This window comes from Diceros bicornis, chromosome 11 (assembly GCF_020826845.1).
Source record: "Diceros bicornis minor isolate mBicDic1 chromosome 11, mDicBic1.mat.cur, whole genome shotgun sequence".
Classification (NCBI taxonomy): domain Eukaryota; kingdom Metazoa; phylum Chordata; class Mammalia; order Perissodactyla; family Rhinocerotidae; genus Diceros; species Diceros bicornis.
This window is the reverse complement of record NC_080750.1, coordinates 65,489,651-65,510,399: the sequence shown is the minus strand read 5'-3', so window position 1 is coordinate 65,510,399 and position 20,749 is coordinate 65,489,651. Positions and strand designations below refer to the sequence as shown.

Genomic DNA, 20,749 nt, shown 5'->3' with positions numbered 1-20,749 from the left:
TAGTTGTAAGTCCTTCTAGTTCTTCTATGTGAGCTGCCATCACAGCACGGTAACAAACATACGGGTGGTGTGGTTCTGCGACCAGGAAGTGAACCCGGGCCGCCGAAGCGGTGAAAGCGCCGAACTTTAACCACTACGCCATCGGGGCTGGCTCTCAAACATTTTTTTTTTTAATCTTGCCAAAATTCGGGCTTAACAAGGTGATTAATTCCTACTTTAGAAATCTGAGCATAAGTAGGAAGAATTTGGAATATTTCTTAGCTGGGATCTTAAGAGTAGTAATGGGTGTGAGATGCACAGGATGGACAGAAATGCAAAGTGAGAGGAGCGAGTAGAGCCTGCTGAATTAAAAGCCATGGGAAGAAAGCCCATTTTCAGAGTGGGGCTTCTAGTAGACTCCAGGGTGGATGCAGAGTATGGGAGGAGGCCAGTGGTATTTAGAACCCACACTGGGGAAAGGAAATACAGATCTAGTTTCTGCCTTGGCTCTATAATAACTGGATCACCTTGGCCAGACCCCTTAACATCTCTGAATCTTGGACTCTTGATCTGTAAATTAGTGATAGTAATATCTTTCACGTATGTCTCATGAGATTGTTTAAAGGTTCAAATGTGTTAATAGTGTAGGAGAAAGGGCACTGTAATCTGTCAAGTACTATTAAAAAATCTGGATTCTGATAAAGAATAGAGAACCTAAAATATGGGAAATAGACAAAATATAGAAAAAAGAATATTCCAGAATAAGCCTGGGGAGAGTGTAGGGTCTCAGAGACAGCATTGCAGCATAAGGACTATAATTTATGGCATCAAGAAGAGCCTAAGAGCTTATCCTGCTTTATCCACTAAACATCTTTCAGGACCCAGAACGCTGTTATCCCTGCTTGTAACTTTTCCTAGCCTCTCCCCCCAGGTAGAATAAACTGCTTCATCCTCAGTACTTCCCTCTATTTTAGTACTAATAACTGTACATGTTGGTTGTTTTCCCCCCTTTATTCTCTTTTTTTATTGTGTTAAAATACACATAACATAAAATTCTCGATTTTAACCATTTTTAAGTGTACAGTTCAGTGGCAATAAGTACATTCACATCCTGTGCAACTATCATCACCATCCATCTTCCAGAACTGAAACTCTGTACCCACTAAACACTAACTCCCCATTTTCCCCTCTCCACAGCCCTTGGAAACCTCTATTCTATTGCTGTCTCTTTGAATTTGACTATTCTAGGTAGGGGAATCATACCTAGATTATTTTGTGACTGGCTTATTTTACTTAGCATAATGTCGTCAAGGTTCATCCATGTTGTAGCAGGTGTCAGAAATGCCTTCCTTTTTAAGGCTGAATAATAATCCATTGTATGTACTTGTATGTACATACACATACATTGTATGTACATACAATCCACTGTGTGTACATTGTATGAACATGTCTATACATGTTCCAATGTATACACTACATTTTGTTTATCCATTCCTCTGTCAATGGACACTTGGGTTGTTTCCACCTTTTGGCTATTATAAATAATACTGCTTTGAACATGGATGTACAAATATCTTTTTGAGTCCCTGCTTTCAATTCTTTTGGGTATATACCCAGAAGTGGAATTGCTGGATCACATGGTAATTCTATGTTTAATTTTTTGAGGAATCTCCATACTGTTTTCCATAACAGCTGCCATTTCACATTCCCACCAGCAATGCACAAAGGTTCTAATTTCTCCACATCCTTGCCAACACTTGTTATTTTGAGTTTGCTATAATAGCCATCCTAATGAGTGTAAAGTGGTTGGTTACTTTCTAAAATATACGTTTCTTCTTTAGACTGTAAGTTCGTAAAAAACTATGTGAATATTTGTTTGATTGATTAGAATGGAATCAAAGACCTGAGCTGAATAAATATTTCCCTAAGGATGCCAGTATAAATATTCAAAATTCCCCAAAGCCTCTCCCCAATAGTCGTAAAAAATGTTTTCACCAATGTCAGTCATGTATGATTTTTCAAGAGACCTAAATGGGAAGAAAAGGTGCAGCTCCCTGGACTCATAAAGGAGGGGAAGGAGCACCCTCTTGTGTCCTTTCTCTGCCAGTGTCAGTGAATAAAGAAGCCAGCTGAGAAATGAACTTTTCAGATCTCCTGATGACATTCCAATGACAACAGTCAAACTCCAGTCATGTGCCTACTGCATAAAAGAAAATGAGGAAATATAGATTGAGTGTAACTGGGATCCTTCAAGAATTCCCAGTCTAGAAGAGAAGGGGGAGGCGGATAAAATACATGCAGAAATAACAACAGTAGGAGATTATAAGCAAAATGGATAGATTACTACGTGAATCAAAGGATTGAGACTTCACAGAAGATAAGTCAAGATTCACATCAAAATGTAAACCTAGCTGGTTAAGAAAGAGCTCAAGTTGGCACTGGGGTTTCTCTTAAGGCTCCAGCTCCAGGGTATCCCTGACCTGAGAGGGCAGCCTCCATGGAGGGGCACACAGGTCTAGCTGTCAGGTTTCCAGAGCCCTTCTAAGATTTAGACAAGCTCACTTGTGCACTCCCTCTCTTTTGGAGGGAGGCCCTGGGAACTCATCCTGTGTTTCTTTCTTCCCTGTAGTGTCCTTCATAGTTACCTCTCTCTCAAGTTTCACCTCCTGACGCTCCCTCCTTCCCTAAACTGGCTGTTGATTGGAACACTGTCTCCGTAGCTTCCCCTGGCCTTGATGCTCACAAAGATAATTATGTAGGTCCTCTGGATTTAGGGTTTTTGCAAGTAAAATCAGTGTGAGGACCAGTTACAAAGGATGCAGAAGCTCTCTTGCAATCCTTGCTCCTGGAAGCAGCCTTCGGCTGGCCTCTTTGAGTCCTGAGCAGGTAGAGTCCTTCCCTTGTTCTGCATCCTCCTCGAATGCTGAGTGAAGACAGAATCCAGGCATGGCAGTAGATGTGACAAGATATCCCATCAGGTAGAAACTACTGTTAATTAGAAAAGTAGCGTGGTGGAAAGAGCAGTTTTTTTTTTTTTTTTTGTTCCCCCAAAGCCCCCGTAGACAGTTGTATGTCATAGCTGCACATCCTTCTAGTTGCTGTATGTGGGACACGGCCTCAGCATGGCCAGAGAAGTGGTGCATCTGTGCACGCCCGGGATCCGAACCCGGGCCGCCAGCAGCGGAGCACGTGCACTTAACCGCTAAGCCATGGGGCCGGCCCTCTTTTTTTTTTTTTAAAGATTTTATTTATTTATTTATTCCCCCTCCCCCCCAAAGCCCCAGTAAATAGTTGTATGTCATAGTTGCACATCCTTCTAGTTGCTGTACGTGGGACATGGCCTCAGCATGGCCGGAGAAGTGGTGCGTCGGTGCGCGCCCGGGATCCGAACCCGGGCCACCAGCAGCGGAGCGCGCGCACTTAACTGCTAAGCCACGGGGCCGGCCCCGTAAGAGCAGTTCTTGAGACTCAAACACATCTGGGTTTAAAGCCCATCTCTGCTTCTTCGTAGCCGTGGCCACCTGTGGCTCATTACTTCATCCCCAATTCTGCAGGTATGAACTGGGCATAACAATACCCACTTACCTCCCTCGTGACTCTTGTGAGATCAAATAAGATAGAGTACATAAGTGTTTGGGAAGTATCCAGTGTAATAAATGCCTGTTTCCTTCTTGCCCCAAACCTCCTTATCCTGAAGTTCCTGTAAGTCACGTGGCTATGCCGGAGACTTCTGGGTCAGTTGCACAATAACTGAGATTTTAAGTCAACAAGAGCTGTATGGGAAGCAGAAGAATAGATGCTCTGTCTGTATTCTCGAGTAGGACGGTGTGGGCAAGGTACTTCCAAACCATCCTAATTACTTCCCAAGACTTCTTCCAGTTGCCCAAGCCAGGACTCTGGGAGTCATCCTTGATTTCTCCTTGTCTCTCACCTCCCACATCTCTATTTCTAAGTTCTGCTACTTCTCCTTAAGATATTCAAAATCCCCTGGTGCTCTCCAACCCCCTCCATTATTTTACTTTAAGTCACCATTTTCTCTTCCCTTGAAAACTGCAATGGCTTCCTAATTGGCTTTCAGTATTGTCCCTCTTCTTAATTATCCAGCAGATAGAGATCTTTCTAAATGCAAGTCTCAGCAAGTCACTCCCCTTTTGAAGATCACTTATTAATTGCTTGACTACTTTCAAGATAAAGTCTTAACTCCTTAGCACGGTTTAGTTCCTGTTTGGGCTCCTGCATGCTTCTCCAGCTTTCTCTCTCACCAACCTTGCTACAACTCCCACTCCAAGGCACTGTGACTGAGGCGTTTCCTGGACATGGGACTTGTAGTGCTAAAAACCAGAACAGCCCTGGGCAAACCAGGATGGTGGTCACCCTAGTTTTGCCTTGGGTTTCTGCATATCTTATTCCTTTCTCTAGAATGCTCCCCCTTGTCTGTCCCACCTCTTCATCCTCAGTTTCTGCTTGGACATCACTCCTGCAGCTCCCCATGGAATGGTTTATCCGTCCCTCCCAGGAGCTGTCACTGTATTGTAGTGGCTGCTCGGCCTCCCTCACAGTTATAAACTCATTAAAGGCAGGAACTGTTCTTTTCTCTTACCTGTATTCCCAGAGCCTAGCAGAGAGTCTGGCACATGGTAGGTGTTCAATAAAGTTTTCTTGAATTAATGAATATCAATATAAATTTATCAATTGTTGTCTAATTCATATCACTATGGGGGATGTTATGGACTGAATGTTTGTGTCCCCCCAAAATTCATATGTTGAAGTTTTAACCTCTAGAGTGGCTGTATTTAGAGATGGGACCTCTAGAGAAGTAATTAAGGTTCAATAAGATCATAAGGGTAAGGCCTTGATCTGATAGGATTAGTGACCTTATAGGAAGAAACACAAGGGAGATCTCTCTCTCTCTCACCCTCTCTCTCTCACTCTCTCTCTCTCTGCACAGGCAACAAGGAAAGGCCATGTGAACACACAGTGAAAAGGCAACCCCAGAGAGAGCTCTCAGCAGACATCAACCCTGCCAACACGACACCTTGATCTGGGACCTTCAGCCTCCAGAACTGTGAGAAAATTAATTTCTGTTGTTTAAGCCCCCCAGTGTGTGGTATTTTGTTATGGCAGCTGAGCTGACTACTGCAGGGGATGCACCTAGTTTATATAACTATGCTGTGACCTGTGACGGTTAAGGGTCACACAAGGAACCATTCTGAGGCAGAGAGTCCTTTCCAAAACGGTTGCAATATTTCCCATCCCACAGATTCTTCCAGAACCTGGCAAGTCTCCCGAGTCTGTCCCCTCTGCTTGAAATTGGACAAGCCTCTGTGATCACCAGGGGAAGATGGAGCGACACTATGAGGTTTCCAAGGCCAGGACAAAAAGGGGATTCAGATTCCACCTGGCTCTCTCTTGGGATATCCGGCCTCAGAACCCAGCCCCCATGCTATGAAAATCCTAGTCCACGTGGAGAGGAACGAGGCCTTTGGCTCTCAGCCCTGGCTGAGTGCCTAGTGGATGGCCAGCACCAACTTTCCAGCTATGTCCTCCACCATCTTGGAAGTGTATCCTCCAGCCCTCCGTTGAGAAGACCCAGAGGATGCTGTGTGGATTGCTGACATGTTCTCCCCCAGAGCCCTCCCAAACTGCAGGTGCATGAGGAGAATAACAGATTGTTGTTGTAAGCAACTAAGTTTAGGGGTGATTAGTTTCACAGCAATAGGTAACCCAAATACAGTGTAAGACAAGATGTAGCCACTTGTACTGGATGAGCCCTTCTTTCTCTTGATATGTCCTTGCCCTAGAAGATCCTGGTTTATTCCAGAAGGGGCCTGGGGACATATTCCAGACTGGCCTATTCAAACATATGCCCACAACATGACTGGTTCCTGACATAATCACAGGGGTTCACTGGGACAAAGTGAAGCAGAATCCTGGAGCTGCAGGGGCCCCCAGCTTGTACAGCTGTGCCTGGCTCCTGGGGGCCGACCCTGAGGGCTCAGGCTCCAGGCAGAGGAAACTCTAACTCACAGCTGTCTGCTTTGCCCATGGGAAGCACACAAGGTCTCAAGCAGGTGTGTTTTCTTTCTTCTCTGCCTCAGAGCCGTGTGTTAGCTTTACCCTGGGTGCTGCAAACAAATCGATTGTAAGTTGGTCATATTTTGTCCTCCACCAATCATTTGAGCATTTAAACCACTGTATCCTGGGCCGTCCTGCCAGGGCACCATTTTAAACTATTCAAAAATATATATATTCAGTATGTAGCATAAGAACATACGTGTTCAACATTACATGAACAAACATATTTGTTTTTCTATCATTCTGCTTTACTTAGGAAAATAAGTTCCTAGAATGGTAACTTCTGGGACTTTGAAATGGTTACATGAGTAGGTGGTTGAGTTAGAATGCATGACGAATATTTTTGCAGCTAAGTGACGAATATTTTTGCAGCTAAGTAACATTTTCTGTTTTCCTGTAACTCTTTACAGACCATTCACATTGCTTGAATATCAATCATAATTCCTCCTTTGATAATGTACACATTCCCCCCACTGTGCTGGTTATTTTTCATTGTCCACTCATATCCTACCCCTCTCCACCCACTCCTGGCCACACTTCTGAGCTCTGCTACTTGCCTAGGAGGCTGACATCTGAGAACTGCATCCCCCTGGTGTCTTTGTTCTCTGACTCCCAGATGGGGTTGACCAAAGGGAAGCGCTGCTGGAGCGTCAAAGGTGGGGAGAGAGAGGGGTTGGGTCTTCTCCCTCTTCCCTCCCTGCTAGGCTTTGCTTTCCTTGGTGGCTGGGTTCCTCCAGCATGTGGCATACATCCTGTTAGGCTGCCCCTCTCTCGTGGCTACAGCTCTCAGTGGGTTCTAGGAATAACATGCCCTTTCCCTACGGTCTCTTCAGGCCAAAGGATGATAAAGGCTTCCACTATTACTAGTTCCTAGGTGCTTCACTATCTCATCTTGATTCTCTTAACCCTGCCCACAATCTGCATTGTGGGCTGAGTTGTGTCCCCCCAAATTCCTATGTTGCAGTCCTAACCCCCAGGACCTCAGAATGTGACTGTCTTTGAAAATAGGGTCTTCAAAGAGGTAATTAAGGTTAAATGAGGTCATATGGGTGGGCTCTAATCCAATCTGACTTATGTCTTTATAAGAGGAGATTAAGACACAGACATGCACAGAAGGAAGACTATGCGAAGACACAGGGAGAAGGTGGCCCTTCACAAGCCAACTAGAGAAGCCTCAGGCGAAATCAACCCTGCCAATATTTTGATCTTGGACTTTCCAGCATCCAGAATTGTGAGAAAATAAATGTCTGTTGTTTACAAGCCACCCATCTATGGTATTTTTGTTATAGCAGCCCAAACGGATTAAGACGGTGGTACTTTGTTATAGCAGCACTAGCAATTAAGACACCAAGATAAATAGCCCCATCATTAAACTGCCCAAGTAGCCTTGGGAGTGTGCTGTCTGTATCCTTCTGCGACCCTGTCTCAAACACCCAATATTACCTATGGTGCTATCATATGTCCCTTTATCAAGCCCATGGTATCTATCACCACATTTCTATCTCGGTTTGTAAATATGTCAACATTTATGCCATGACTGTAGAACTCACGTTCGCAATAAGGTACCTAAACTGGAAGTTTCTAATAGAGGAGCCAAGTAACATCCAACTCTCCAATATGTAGAGCATCTTGTCATCTCTATAAAAAGCTTTTCACATTTTTAAATCGGCTTTGGATCTGGAGCCTGGATGGGTAACGACTGGAAGCCAGAGCATCTCTGAAGATGCTGCATGAGAATTTTTGTTGCTGCTTCGGTGGCCGGGAGCCCCACTAACTGACGAGGAGGCCAGGCCAAATGAGCTGGAACTGGCAGAGGGGAGCTGGGCTCTGTACTTAGGGATATCTAGGGAGGAGAAAGATATCATTAGAGTGAGAGTCATCAAAACATCTGAGGAAGCTATATAATTAAGCTTACTGTATTGTAATGACATAAAACAATTTTATAAAATCATAGGGCTAGATAGGATTTACTGAGACATCCCAATTTCACCACCCCTTACCCCCATGCAATCTTCACCTTGAGCTACTAATAAGTTCTTTAGTCTCCAAGGTGCTTTCACAACCATAATTTCATTTGAACCTCAAGAAAATTCTGCAAAGGAGGGGGGTAGGTATTAACATCTCCATCGTACAAATAAATGAAACCAAAGAACAGGCAGTTTAAGTGTCAGCCCAAGCTCACAGAGCGAAAGGTGTTGGAGCTGAGTCTGGAGACTTGGGATTCTTAGAGCAGGCAAATATTGGTAGAGTTCCCATATTTTATCCTCCCCACTAATCTGTGCATGCACTCATTCTCTCTAAAAAGGCAAATGTCACAGGCTGACAATTCAATCAAAACTCACAGTGAGAAAGGATTTCTCCTTGACATCTGGCCGCGAACAGGAAAGGGAAGAGGAAGGAATGGAAAAGAGCAAGAGAAAGAAATGATACGAGCTGAGCTTGCAGGAAGCGGGAGTGACGGACTCTTGTAAGTTCACCCTTATCTCGGCCCCTACTGTGTGCAGAGAGACATAATGGGATTCGGCAGGTATACAGATATGTAGCCTTCCCTGAACACAAACCCCCACCTATGACTCCATATTCAGCTGGCAAGTCTCCGCAGTCAGATCACTTGTTACATCCCACTAACACTCTGATGGATACGTTTGCGACACACTGGGTTTCTATTAATTTGGGGGAAAATCCTACTTTAGACTTTCATTGAATCAGACATTGCTTCAGCCAATGACTGCTCTCTCCTGTCCTCTTCTCCAGCGAACCAAGTCCTTCATTATTTATCCTGATGCTCCACACCAACTGGTCTTGCCTCACGTGCTCTCTTTACTTCTCTAAATCTAACCTGTCCTTCAAGGCCCACCTTCTCCAAGAAGCTTGAGTGTCTTGACTCTCCCGGATTCTGCCTCAGTTGGATTCCTGAAGCCATTATTATTGAGACCTCTGACTTAGCATTGAATATATGCTCTCGGGCATTAGTATTTGTTTCTGAATGTAATTATTTGTCTCCTGCTGAGATTGCAAGCTCCCTGAGAGCAAAGCTGGAATCTTCTACCTCATTGATTTACGGGTGCCTGTCTATGGTAGATCCATACGTTAGTTGATGACTTTTCTGGGAAAGAGTAGGCAAAGTTGAGGTTAAATGTAGCAAGTTGTTAAAATCAAAGAGGGAAAGGGGCAAAAATGGAAGTAAATAATCTTCCCTCATTTAAAGTTTTCAGTGTTAAGATCAGCACAGAATAAGCATTTTCAGTGTTGCTCTCAGATCAGCATAAGGTAAGAGAACAAACAGAAGTGTTTCTTTGTGCTATTTTAGTAACAATGAAAATAAAATAATACCTGTTGAATGAAGAAAAAGCCTAGCTCTCTGTGATACAAGAATGGGCTAGTCACAAATTTGTACCTGTAACAGTTTCAAATTTAATCCTATTACCACGGAAAGCTTATTTATCACTGCACTGAGGAACCCCTTCCTCCTAAGTCCCAAGGGGAAGTTCACAGGCCCAGGCAGGCTCCTCTTACGCTCTCCTTTTTTCACTAGTGACAGGTCCCAGGGACTTCCCCTCACCCATCCTCCTCCCCACTCTCCTCTCCTCTTGGTAATTGTCACCGCCTATCCAGACTGTTGGGTTTCTTTTCCCTCCAAGATTGGCTCTGGGAAGATGGTCTCTTTACGTCCACCCTTCCTTGCTGTCCCTGAAAACAAGCTTGGGGACCCTCTTCATTTTAAGACTTGAATGTCCATCATTACAAGAGAAAAGACAAGATTTAAGGGGCAAACATGGGGAAGTTATATAAAAGGGTACAAATCTGACAGTCCTGGATCTTGGTCTCGAGCATCTGATGATCTAGTTGAAATAACTGGAAATTTCTTTTATACCAATGTTGGGTATGAGATATTGGAAAAATACATATTGGTCTTTGCCTCCCCCCTGTCCTTGGCACAGGAGCTCCTAAAACCCTTGTAATGTTCTAAGTGATAAGAGCACTAGGAGCATCTCTTGTTCTATTGAGGTGACTGGTTGGCTCCTGGATGGGGGCTGGTCACCAGAAAGACCAAGCCATGATTAGAAGCTTGGAATTTTCAGCCTTACCCCTCATCCTCCAGAGAGGGGAGAGAGGCTAGAAATGGAGTTAATTGATCATGCCTATCTGGGGAAGCCTCTATAAAATAAGAGGATGGGGTTCAGAGAGCTTCCAGGTGAGTGAACACATCCACATTGGGAATACAACCACCCTGGGAAGGTGACGCACCCCCAACTCCCCCGGGAGAGAAGCTCCTGCATTTGGGACCCTCCCAGACCTCAGCGTATGTATCTCTTCATCTGGCTGTTCATCTGTGTCCTTTATCATATATCCTTCAGTAAACTGGTAAATGTAAGTAAGTGTTTCCCTGAGTTCTGTGAGCCACTCTAGCAAATTAATCAAACCCAAGGAGGGGGTCGTTGGAACCTCTGATTTATACCCAGTTGGTCAGAAGCACAGGTGACAACTTGGGCTTGCGGCTGATGTCTGAAGTGTGTGTGTGCTGGGGGTGGGGAGGCAGCAGTCTTGTGGGACTGCGCCCTTAACCTGTGGGATCTGACGCTATCTCTGGGTAGACAGTGCCAGAATTGAGTTAAGTTGCAGGACACCCAGCTGATGTCACAGAGAATTGCTTGATGTGGGGAACAACCTCCACACGTCTGGTGACCAGAAGCGTCAAAAGTGCGGGTGTTTTGTGTAGGCAGTAAAGGAAACACATAGGAGATAGACTGAACGGAGGTTTTTCCCTACAACAGTAGGGAAAGACTAGGTTTCTCCTTTACATGAGGCTCACCAAACCTTTTCCCTTCTCCTCATCTTTGCTGCCTTGCTGTGGAAACCCCCCTCCCTTTCCTTCGACCAGAAAGGTCCTTCTTCTCAGCACAGAGACTTAACAACCAGGACCATCTTACCAGGATGATTGAACCTTTATTTCAAGTGGTTTATTTTAACTTCTGAGCACTTTGAGACTGGGCAAGGCGTATTTTACTAAACTTCTATCCCATGTGGGATTCTTGCCTTAAGAGCATTTTCCTACAGCTCCTCAGTGATTTTTTTTTCCTTTCTCTTTTAAAATAATTGTTTATTTTTGAATAGGTTATTTTTCTACATAGCTCAATATTGGAAGGTCCAAAAGGGGACAGTGAAAAATCTCCCCCCACCCCATCTCTCAGCGCTCCAGTTCCCTTCCTCAAGGACAGCCAAGGTTATCCTTTTGTGTGTATCCTTCCAGAGATATTTTATACATATGCAAGCAAATATATACATAAAATGCAAACACATTCATTCTCTCCCTCTCCTTTTTTAAACAATTGGTAGCATACTATAAACACCATCACTTTTTGTTCACTATTTATATGAGAGTATATGCATAGGTGTGTGTTTGTGCGTGTGATGGTTACAAATCAATACTGAAAGAACTTCCTCAATCTTTCCATGATTGTATTATAGTCTATTTATAGATGAACCATACTGATAAATATTTGAACTTTTCCCAACCTTTTGCTCTTACCAATGATGCTGATATGAATGACCTTTACATTTGTGCAGGTCTGTCTGTTTTCTGATGGGCTGATGGTGGCAACAGCCATGCAATCTACCAGTAAGTCTATCATTTAATCTTCCCAAACATGTGATGTGGTGAAGAAGGTGACAACCTTCACTTTGTAGGAGACCCCACCCACCTCCTCCTCTTTTTAAAATCTACTCTCAACACTTTATTATGACTCCCAGTTCATGGGTGATGTGATAATACTGTATATAAATATGGATTATTGTGTTTGAAAATCATAAAACCGGAAGTTTTTTGTTTTTGTCATATAAACACAGCTTCAACTCACCCCCATAAATTGCCTAAGCAGAGGCCAGGCGCTGAGCAACAAGCAAGGGCCACTGGTGGGGATATTGGCTCAGAATACAGGGAAGATGTCTAGGGAGGACCCCCCCCACCCCCACCCTGCCAGCTTCAGTCAAATGGATGCTTAATCCCTGGGCTGGAGCTGCTTCATGGACTTTTCCATCTGGGAATTCTATGAGCAGGACCCCTGCCCTCCTCCCATCTGCCTAGGAGCTCAGACGGCTGTTGAGACCTGGCTGGTCACCCTTCCAGGGGCCCCCTGCTTTGGTCAGGGAGAAGGTGTTCCCTTTTCCTCCTAGCTCACTCTGCTTCTGTGAGAAATAAAGGTAAGTTGTTAGGGAGAAATAATCAACACAGTTTTAAAGAAGCTACAGGCCTGTCTTTGTTCTTGGTTTATCTTTTAAGTAACCTTGGGGTAAAACTGTCAGCTGCAGAGGAAGGCTAAGCAATTTTAGCCAGGGTTTTGAAGTTTAAATCTGAGACTATGTGACTGCACCATCCAGCCTCTCAAGTAGGTGAAATCAGGTGGGATACGTTGCAAAATGCGCATAGGCCATAAAGTTCGAATGGTTGTTAGTAATGACTGTGAACTCATATTTCAAAACATTCATGTCTTAAAAAAACTGGCTTCTAGCGTAGTTTGCAGTGAAATACTATATTACTAAATGTTATACACACATACACATATATATACTACATATATACATACATATATTTTTTAAACTCAGTAGTAACAGTGATTAAAATATTTGTCATAACTAATATGTATATAACTAATAATATTACATAACTCACAAACACAGTTCTTCTCTTCTGGTCGATCTTGAAGAGAAGCCAATTTCTGTCAAATATTTTGTGTTTAACTTTTAAATAAAAACAAGCAGCCATTTAGCCCCAGTCTAAATATTCAGTGAAAGAAAAGCAGGTAGAGTCAGTCCTGTTGGAAATGCTAGGGTAATTGATTATGTACAGCATGATAAAACAAGAGGCAACAAGACAGAACAAGTCAACTATGCTCTTATAGAGGCAAAGGAGAAATGCAAAGACTATGTCGTGGTCCTTCCTGAGAGTTAATGTTGCCCCCAGGATTCTTAGCAATTAGGCCTTTTCTTCTCTTAGGTATGAACAAGAAGTAATATTGTGGTTAGTAAGCAGTAGAGTGCACATAGCACAGAATTCATGGCACTGAGTTCCACACATATGCACTGTTCAGTCTAGGAGCGTGGAATAAAAAACCCACCACTGATGAGGAGTCAATGCATGATGAGGAGTCAACACATGAACGCATGTGCAGGCACAAGACCATACGGAGGCTGTGCAGGAAAAGAAAACAGTATATGGCTTACATTTCATGCAGCTATGGATGCAACCATTTTTTACATAGGAAACTGAGAGGAAGAAGACAAAGGGGAAAGATAAAGAAAACTCGGGAAAGTAAAGGTAAAGGTGAGAAAGAGAAGCTTATTCCACAGGTTGGATCCTCTTTCTGGCTGCCTGGCTGACCCTTCTCAGTCTTTCGGCAGCTGCTCCCCATCACCGCTCTGGTCACCTTTCCCTGTGGTCTCAGATGGTGACGTTGTGAGATCTGACTGCTGCCACTGCTGCTGCTCCCACTACTAGCTGCTATTCACTAAACACTTGCTTTGAGCTGGGCGCTGTGCGAATGCTTTACCTCCACCTCCCAACCCTGGAGGTTAGTGTCGTTATTAACTCCATTTTACAGATGAGGAAACAGAGCCTCCGGGAGGTTCAGAACTTGGCCCAAATCACCGAGCTACTAAAATTATGGTATTGGGCATTGAACCTAGTTGTCTGAGTCCCAAACCCAAGTGCTCTTGATCAGCAAAGTGAAAAATAAGATGGTATTGAATGGGGAAGAACACAAACACGTATTGAGTGATTAACATGCACCTGACATCTAGTCCTGACAACAATCCTGCAGGGAGGTATTATTATTCCCATTTTACAGATGAAGAAACTGAGGCTCAGAGAGGTTAAGCAACTATCCAAAGTCGAACCATTTAGTAAAAGAACCCAGGTCTGCCTGACTGCAAAACCCAGATTCTTATTCCTCCTTCCAAATGGAATTCTTGGGAATTTCACTGATTGTACTATGTAATTAAAAGTCTCTCCTATAGCTATTTTAGTTCTGCACCTCCAAACCAAATACACGTTGTAAAACAAACACCTGGGGAGTTCGTCAGAATTTGAAAGAAGTCTGTCAAAGATTGCCTGCAGGGAAACCACTGCATAAAGTCTGTTTTGTAAATTCTTCTGTTTTAATTAATTATATTTTCTAAAGTTCAAAGAAAAAGATGGGAGACAGAAACCAGTTTTTATTGGCTTATAATTAGGATTCAAGAATATAATGGATTCTTTGGGGTATTCTATGTAAAGTCACTTTAGTCACAGCTGTGTCCCCCAGGTTTCAGGAGAGAGAATAGGGTAGGACACTATGGGGGTCCAGAGATCCAGATTTAGGCCTGGAATGGACTTTTTTTTGAGGAAGATTGGCCCTGAGCTAACATCTCTTGCCAATCTTCCTCTTTTTTTCTTTTTTCTCCCCAAAGCCCCCAGTACATAGTTTTATATCTTAGTTGTACATCCTTCTAGTTCTTCTATATGGGAGGCCACCTCAGCAGGGCTTGATGAGTGGTGAATAGGTCTGCGCCCAGGATCTGAACCCGCGAACGCTGGGCTGCCGAAGCAGAACGGGTGAATTTAACCGCTGCACCATGGGACCTGCCCCTGGAATGGACTTTAAAGATGTTGGAATCCAAACTCTCATTTTATAAATGGGTAAATGAAAACTCAAAGAGTCTGAGTGACTGCTAGTTAATGGTAGAGGTGAGGCTAGAAGCCTTTAGTAAAGGTTTCCTGGTTGTTAAACCATTGTTCCGTCCATGACATGAACCAGGAATCATTTTACAGTATATTCCTATTTCCTCTTTTGACCCAGGGAGGAAAAAAGTGAGAAAGCTTGAAGAAGCATTTAAAACCCAGAACGCTAAGAACTAAGTTATCCTGGAAAGAAGAGAAGAAGGTAACAGCAGAGGCTGTTATTAGCCGAGCACAGAAACAGATAAGGTGTTATCTAAGCAATTAGAGTAGGCAGGCAATTAAAGGCTTTGGTTACTTGTATTTAGGTGAATGCTCTGAACAGCAAGCTTTTTGAAATCCATGGCCAAATCAGAACCTAGAAAGTGAGGACTTCTAACCTCCAAGTAAAAGTTCAGTGTGAGACAAAAGGTATTTGTTTTTATACTCAACTTGTTAGGAAAAAAAAAAATGATGTGAAAAAAGATGTCAGCTGGGGTCCTGTGAATCCAGTTCCAGGGCTTGGGAAGTCCAAAGCCACCTCCTTGGTTTTTGAGAACTGTCCTGAGGGGCTTTCGTTTTCTTGGCCTGCTAGACTTCTGAGACTTTGCTCCCATGAGTAAACTGAATAGAATCTACTATAGAGATGGAAGGCGGGGTTTACAGCGCAGTAATAGCAAATAAATTTGATGGGAATGAGTGGCATTACTATCTAACCCGGTCCTGGCTCCTCTGCCCCACCTTATCTCAGCTTCTCTCCATCTGGCTGGCTTCTCTCTCCTCCTCTGATCTCTTTCCTCCCCCCTCCCTCTGCTCCTCCTCCCCTTCCCTTGCAAGAGCAGAAACAACAAACTCCCTCTAATCTCCGGGAGAGCAGGTTTTACCCTCCTCTGAAGTTGACATGCTTGTAGCTTTGAAGCCCTCACGGTGTCATCCCTCCCCACAAGCTCATCAGTGGCTTTCCTCCAAGCAGATAGCTCCCTCCTGCCCCTGCCCCAAGAAGAATTGTGGGGGCAGCTGTTAAGATTAAAAAAATGTTTTTTCAGGGCCGGCCCTGTGGCTTGGCAGTTAAGTGCGCGCGCTCTGATGCTGGTGGCCCGGGTTCGGATCCCAGGCGCGCACAGAGGCACCGCTTCCCCGGCCATGCTGAGGCTGAGTCCCACATACAGCAACTAGAAGGATGTGCAGCTATGACATACAACTATCTTGGGGCTTTTGGGGGAAAAAATAAATAAATAAAATCTTAAAAAAAAAAATTTTTTTTTTTCAGGTCTTTACACAAGATAGGGAAATCTCTGAAGTTTAATTAAGATGGTACCTGGCTGTACTGTGGTGTTTATATTTTTTAATTGCTTTGTTCTGTACGGAATTTTCTTATAATAAGTAAGAGTAATGGGCATTTCTTGATCTTTATATAATTTTAATAAACAATCCTCAAAATTGCAAAGCATTAGTGATCAGACCTAGGCCTGATTCCCATCTTCTATCAATGATTCACACCAAAAGGTGGTTAAATGCAGCAGCTGTAATGAGGCAGCACTAGAATTGAAAGCATAAGAAGAAATCAGGTACCCTTTTAAGGGATGGGCTTTGAAAACTCAAACCTAATAATAATAGAAAACATCACAAGCTTATAGCAATGCATGTAGATTTGAAACCATTTCCCTGAGAATGTTTGTCTTTTTAGAGAGAAGTCTCATATCTGAAGGCTCTAAGTCATGATAGTGTCAAAATTGACTATAGTGGAGCCATTTTAAAATGGAGTCAGAGATGCCTTTCCAGAGAAACTGCCTGCTGTATCTCTAGCCTTGGACTGGGCCAAACCTTTGGACTGGGTCAAAATGGCAATGATTTTACAAGCAATTGTTTGAGAAGTCAGCAGGAAAACCGATATCCTGATCACAAAGACTGAGGACTGGATTTTCTGACGATAGAATCAATAGTCAATCCACGTGTAGCCAAGACTAGCTCTCTGCCTCCAACTCCAATTAAAATTCTTTGTAATACGACCTCCCTTCTTTGCCTTTAAAAGCCCCTGATTTTTATTCCCTAGCAGGACAATATTTGGTTTTCTACCTGAATATGTGCTCCCCGAATTGCAATTCTTTGATCCCAAATAAACACTTTGCCTCTTACACTGGTTTCTGTTCTTGTGGGTTGACATAGGCAAGATGTGAAGCCGGCCTCAGTGGCCTGATAGCCACAGCCCTGGAGAGATGGCCTAAGGAATATTCTCTGTACTCCTTTACACTCCTATGCTTTTTCCTCTTCCAACCCTTCCATTTCACGAAGCTTTCACTTCTCTAAGCATCACATGCCCCCTTTTCCACTTACAGAGGCAAGGAATACTCAGGTGTTCAGGTCTCAGATGCCTCCTGGGTGGGGCTTTGGGGGTCTGTCCCTCTCATCCTCGCCTTTATAATGTGTTCCCCTAAGTTTCGCGGGCTCACCTGTTTCTCTAGTTCCTCCGGAAATCTTCCTAGATACGCCTGTCTAAATGATCTGGTACTTTCTGTCGAAGGAATACATGATTTTCTCCATCACCATTGCACCTGGGCCCTGTCTCCCACGCTCTCTCTACAGCTGCAGGTGTCAGAGTTTTACTCCCGACTCTCCTTATGTCTCCTAATTAAATTTCCTCAATACCGTTTCCTCTTCTCTTAGCCCTCCATACAGCCTTTCTTCATTTTCACAATCATCTTGCCTCACTTAGGAGGTTGCTTATTTCCCCTGAGGGATGTGGCCGCCAGTGAGGGCAAACTGCCACCGCGTGGAGAAGGGGCCTCAGCCATACGTGGCCCTGTGGCCCACACAGCCAAGCCTATCACTGGCATCGTTCCCGAGTCAAGGATCATAGTCTACTTTTGGAGGGTTTAATTATGCCTTATGCTCCTTATCAAAACTACCAAGCATAAATAGTGATTATAATTAGTATGTTTACATAAACAATACAAGTAGATCGATACCATCACACACTTCATTTATTAATAGCTTAATTGTTCTCTATCATTGTTTACTTTGCCCTGGTTTCCCTTTCAACTTTAATTAGCATAACTTTTTAAGTTTTTAATTTATAATGAATATATTAACTTAAGCAAGCCCTGCCAGTGTGTGGCAGATGGTAAATGTCAAGAGCCCATGGGGAAGGCTTCTGTTTAGCCTGTGATTTTTTGTTTTGTTTTGTTTTTTAAGCCGGAGAAATGTTTGACTGTGCTGATAACTTGTAAGCAGACATCACCATCAACGTTTATCGTCCTTCAAATTCCTTGTTCTCCCCCTGATTTCTCTTCTACTGCTGGCCTAGGAGGAGCCAGGAGACCAGGCAGAAGCTTGCCTGAATGGCCTGTGTGATAAGCCTCATAAAGTTATATTTCTCAATTAATGGTGTTCACTGACAATTTACTGCTCTGCTTTAAGCTTCCCCATTTCCTTGGGCGTCTGTACATATGTCTGTGATAAGTCTCATCCAGTCTAACAAAATTGGCCCTCAGAATACAGACTGCCCTATTTTAAAAAGCTCATCTCTCTCTCTCTCTCTTTTTTCGGAACATAACACTTGAAAATACATTTAAACAGAAGTAATAGGGCCTTAAAGCAGAGCTATAAAAGTGATTTATTCATGAGTACATACTTATTCCTCTCCCAATTGACATCTGTTTTACATTAATTTTCCTTGAGTGTCTATCCTCAGCTTTTTTCTAAATCTTTACTTCTAACATAAACTTTTTATTTCACCCTTATTCCCTTCTATTTTGCTCCAAAGACTCTCATATGTGCTGAAAGGGATCTACTTGGTTCAGAACCACAATGTGGGAAACGGTGCTATGAGATGATAATGCTCCCTGGTCATAATTACTGACTTTATTAGGGAGCCAGTTAGCTATTTTTTAATTAGGGAAAGCAAAGTTCTTAATTCATTTTTTCTGAAGTTACTTAAAATGTATTTTTATAATCATGCCTTACTGGTAGCAGGAAAGCTATGGAAAGCATACCTTTTTCTTAGGTCAGTGGAACCTTCATTCTTTAGACATGTAATTTCTACAGAGAAATTTCTGTAGCCTCTCTCCCTCCACTCCAGAGGACTCATAGCACAAGAAACAAACAATGATAATAATGCTCCCTTCCTACTGTATAGTTTTCAAAGCAGATTCATACACATGAGTTCATCCAGTCTCTTTTTTTTTAAACAGAGGAGAAAACAGAGGCTCAGAGAGATTAAATAAAAGGCATCTTCAAGGTCACACAGCCTCTCAGTCAGTGTCAGAGACCAGGATTTAAACCACCACTTGATGATCCTGATTAAAAAAACAAATTCAATGTCACAAGTAGGATTAGAGATCCAGTGACTTTCATTAATGTTGTGGTGGGAATCTTTTGTAAACAATACTTACCAGTGACTGTGCTTTTCTGAGCTTGGATTTGTCCTGCAATTTATTTTTCTTATCATGTGAGTGTCGGCTGAAATCTGGGGTCATTTCGTGTTTTTTCCTTCTTCTGTAAATTGGAAAGCATTGGAAAAATTACAAATGATCATTTTAAAACTTTGTTGGTTTGCATAGCTATCTGTTTGATTTTGTTGTTCCTGTGATTTAAAAGATTGTCTTCATTAAACTGGAAACGAGCCAAATGTCTATCACTAGAGAACTGGTTGAATAAACTCTGGCACATCCACACAATGGAGGACTATGAGCTGTAAAAAGGAAGGCAGAATATTTCTATATAAAACTGTGGAGTGATCTCCAGGATATACTGTTACATGAAGAAAGAAAGGTGGAGAAAAGGGTATGTACTGTGTGCTACCATTTATTTCAGAAAGGGGTGTGTGTGTGTATATTTGCTTATATTTTCTTCAATGGAAGGATTATACCATAACATTTTGAAAAATGGTTACCTATAAGTAGGATTCCCATGTGATCCAATTAATAACAAGGAACAGTTGGAGGGGTAGGAAGAGAAGCTAGACTTCTCCAAATATATCTTATTTTATATATTTGACTTTGGAACCATCTCAATTTTTCTCAAAATTATAAAATAACATGAAGGAAGAAAATCTCTAAAATCTAAAAACAAAATGAAACAAACAATCTTGTCTTTTGAGTTGGTGGCATTACCACACAGAGAGGAATTATTTTGGGGGACTTTAACACAGTAATTTATCTGAATATTCTTAGCAGAATATATCCTAAGGACAAAAACACGGGCAAAGAAATATTAAACATTTTTCAGTAATCCTATTGTTTGTATTAATATTAATATTTGTTTTCTAAAACTGTCATATACATTAGGATAAAGTAGAGATCAGCAAACTACAGCCCAGAGGCCAACTCTGGCCCCCTGCCTGTTCTTGTAAATAAAAGTTTGATTGGAACATAGATGCTTATTTTTTGCATACTGTCTATGGCTATTTTCAGGCTACAATGGCAGAGTTGGGCAGTTGTGACAGAGATGTGTCCTGCAAAGCCTAATGTATTTGCTGTCTAGCCCTTTCCAGAAAAAGTTTGCCTAAAATAATAGATCTAGGCAATGATCATCACTAGTCACTAACATCACAAAAAGAGAGACAACCAGAAATTATGTGCCTCATGATGGAAGTACATGATCATTACATACTCAAGCCTCTAGATCTGACTACCAGCACGGCCAAGTACAGGAGACAGAGGAACATGGTAAGCTGCATGTTGGGAGTATAATCAGCAAAATCCAGAATGTGAGAAGCTCTACAGGATAAATGAGCTGATTTTTATAACAAACAAAGTGCAAGGGAGAAAAAAAGGCCAGAGGGGAAACCTATAGATCAAAAAGAAAGACTTAAGTGACACGTGGACCAAATGCAATATGTAGATCTTACTTGGAACCTGATTAAAAAACCAACTGTCTAAAAATATCACACACTTATGAGACATTCAAGGAAACCTGAAAACTGACTTGATATTTGATTGATTATACTAAGGAATTATTCATTGATTTAGATGTGATAATGATATCATGCCATGATTTTTAGAG

The 20,749-nt window shown here is 42.6% G+C and overlaps 1 protein-coding gene across 2 annotated transcripts in view; it reads right to left on the bottom strand.

Moving 5' to 3' along the window:
• Positions 1-6,414: 6,414 nt before the first annotated feature.
• The window catches only part of FBXO16 (F-box protein 16), a 54,390-nt gene continuing 40,055 nt past the window's right edge, over positions 6,415-20,749 (bottom strand). For both annotated transcript variants that reach the window (XM_058550432.1, XM_058550433.1), the window contains exons 7-8: positions 19,138-19,240; positions 6,415-7,897 (exon numbers count right to left, since the gene is read on the bottom strand). In XM_058550432.1, coding sequence (XP_058406415.1) covers positions 7,715-7,897; positions 19,138-19,240 — 286 coding nt within the window. In that variant the 3' untranslated portion in view covers positions 6,415-7,714. The remainder of the gene's footprint in view (positions 7,898-19,137; positions 19,241-20,749) is intronic.